The sequence below is a fragment of the Acanthisitta chloris genome, unplaced genomic scaffold (genome assembly GCF_000695815.1).
Source record: "Acanthisitta chloris isolate BGI_N310 unplaced genomic scaffold, ASM69581v1 scaffold18384, whole genome shotgun sequence".
Taxonomy (NCBI): Eukaryota; Metazoa; Chordata; class Aves; order Passeriformes; family Acanthisittidae; genus Acanthisitta; species Acanthisitta chloris.
The window spans coordinates 1-2,990 of NW_008668960.1; the positions used below are offsets into that span (position 1 = coordinate 1).

The following is a 2,990-nucleotide window of genomic DNA, read 5'->3' on the forward strand; positions in this document are numbered from 1 at the left end:
AGGCAAGGTGGGGAGGGGTATCCATTTTAAATAGCCTAACAGCTTCATTTGCTGCACTGCCAAATTAGAACAGAATAAAATAAAGTTAAAAAAGGGGGGGGTGTGTAAAATAAATTATACATAATTTACTAATCTGGGAACAGCTGACCATTATTATTATTATTATAATTACCGTTACAACACTAGCAAGAAGAGTCAGTTCAACTGAAAAAAAAAATCCCAACACAGTCATAAAATACAAACAAAAAGAACCCTCTCTGACATAGAGGATATGATCAGCTACTCCAAGCATAACTTCAGAGCAAATCTTCTGAGAGAGAGCAAATAGAAAAGAATTTTTTGAGGCAGAGGTGGAAATCAAAACAGGGAAAACAGGAGAAAAATAAAACAGATGTTGCAGGGCAAAACTATCACATGCCCAAACCGCTCGTCGGAGTACTGTCCTAAGTCTTCAATGGCATTTGCTTGTTTGCTTTGCACAAGGTCTGCAGAGGTCAAGTTACACTTCAAGTGGGATTTCAAGAGGCAAAGAAAGACATTCCCCCCCACTCCTTCCCAGACTCTCCTCCTACCTGTCCCTTTCATCCTACACCTGGCTGATTGTACAAAGGGCTAAATTTTCCTCATTAAGGGACTGTCTGTAAAATCAATGTTGCCTAATACTGATGACCAGGGCTGTGGTGAATGTTTGGCCTGGGACCTCACCGCCATTATGACACATGGGGCTAATTTTACAAGTTAGAAGTGATAACAGCAGCAATGAATCTCTCTCTGGGAGTAGGAATTTACCTGGAAACAACATAAAATTTCATCCTCGGTTAGAAAACTAATTCAGTACAATCTTGTCTTTCCCTCCCAGGCCACAGAGTAGCTCTCAGATAGTTGCTCTTTGAAATCTGGAGTAGACTTGATGGTTAGTTGGTTGGTTTAGATCTAATGCTTCTGTCTTGCTACACAAACTTGGGTCCTCTCCTTCTACAGAAAGATTAGAGTGAGGAGATGAAAAGAGACTCTGATTCACTTGTATTTACATTCTTTTTTTTTTCTGAAATAAAACATAACATTCAGTTACTTTATTGTATATGCAAACTTCTGCTCAGGATTAGGCTTATGGAATCTCACCTTCCTCACCTGATTGCTGTTGCCCACGGAAGGCAAAACTGTCCAAGCAATGTATCTAAGTGCTCTAGAACAAAGCTGAAAATATTTTAGAGTATTTGTTTGGTTGTGAGAGGCAGCAGTGAGGCAAACTAGGCACCGCAAAGGTTCGGGTTCTCACATGCCCACTTTGAATATGGAAATCTCTTCATAGCTATTAGCCTTCCTTCCTACACAAACATCCCACTGATAAAAAAGAATTTCTGCCAGTGCAAAGGTGAAAAAACAGTCAGTTAAAAATAAAAAGTTGCTTTTTGAATCAGATATTAGTACTCAGCCACCCTAAAGGGATGAGTTCATCAAAACTGGACATGGTTGGTGGCAACCTAATTATGCTCAGTGAGGAGGTAACATTTCCAGTTGCCCTGTCCTGTGCAGAACAAACCACATTTTGGACAAGTCTTTTTTATGTTGTTTCCGCTACCACTTGAAGTGTAAACTAAAAGCAAAGGCTCCTTACAGACCAAGTCACTTGGAGGGTGCGGGACTTCATTCTGGAACATGCTTTTTGCTCACAATAGTTCAAGATTATTCTTATTAGTACCATAAACACGCACACATGAAAATCCAAGACCATAAAATATTTTTTCTCTAAATTTCTTATCTCTCTCTCTCTCTCTCTTTTTTCACCTGAGAACGGCACCTACAGTTTCCTTTAAAAAGCAAAACCAAAACCAAAAATATATGTCTAATCTCACCAGCTGCTGGTATATCAGGTTCTTCAAGGGATTGTCTAAGATACAACACTGTCCTAACTTAAGACAGAGCAGGAAACAAAAGAAAAGCAAAAGAAAAACAAAACAAGGAGAAGAGACCAACCTAAAAAAAGCAAATTGGACTAGTTCAGCGCTTTAGTACAAATTTGGCACTTGCTCAAAGACTCAGTATGGTGTGCAACTGATGAAGAGAAGTCCTCTCTTGAAAGGAAATAATTGCTTGTTGGGGTTAACAGAAACAGACTCCCCACTTCCTTCCTTGCCAGCCACGCGCACAGGCACGCGCACACACACACGCACACACACTTCTGACCCAGATTTGACAGGGAGGAGGAGGATGAGGAGGAGACAGAGGGCGGGGGGGAAGGGGGTAAAAGGAATTTTATCTTTTGTTTTCCTGTCAGGTGCATTACCAAAAAAAAATTATTTCTCTTTAAACTGTAGCACAAAACAACAAAACACATTCACAAGCCACTTGTTGGCACTGTGTACCTGAGTGAGAATTTCTAGAACATTGTAGAACAAACAGCCATAAAGTTTATTTGAAAAAAAAATAATAATAATAAAAGGTCGACGGGTAAGACTTCAGTGCTTGGGTATAGCAGCTGAATTACTGGCATTATTTTACCCATAGCTTATATCATTCTGTTGTTGTTGTCGTCGTTGTCTTTGTTTCCTTTCTTCTGAGCCTTTTTTCTTCTGATGCAGGCTGATGTCTATTAGTCAGCTGATGTCCCAACTAGTTAAGACTAACAGTTAAAGTAACAGTCAGTGTATGAGAAAGTTAATGTGCTTGGCCACTGGCAAGGATAAACCAGCTGGGGCTTTATTTATTTTTTTTCTTTTCTCCTTGAAGTCCTGTAGGTCACGAGATATTTGGACCCCGATCAGTTGGCTTGCCCCGCAATGTGATTTTCACTGTCACTTCCATAGTCTGCATCGGGGTCATCCTCTTCCTCGTCATACTCATCGTAGATTTCTCCATTGACGTCATCGGTCTGCATCTCCTCCTTGATATGAGGCTCCTCGCCTTTGATGCCGTAAGTGCTCTGGATGACAGGCATCCCGGGCTCCGGGCTGCTGGACACGCTCGAGTGCTCAGAGGGCAGATGTGGG

General features: G+C 41.0%; 1 protein-coding gene across 1 annotated transcript in view; it reads right to left on the reverse strand.

Annotated features, from left to right (window-relative positions):
• Nucleotides 1-1,929: 1,929 nt before the first annotated feature.
• The window catches only part of LOC103800764 (transcription factor SOX-5-like), a gene marked incomplete at its 5' end in the record, with an annotated part of 12,375 nt that continues 11,314 nt past the window's right edge, over nucleotides 1,930-2,990 (reverse strand). The window contains 1 exon segment of the mRNA XM_009073146.1: nucleotides 1,930-2,990. This exon segment is cut by the window's right edge and continues 22 nt beyond it. Within this exon segment, the coding sequence (XP_009071394.1) occupies nucleotides 2,762-2,990 (229 nt within the window).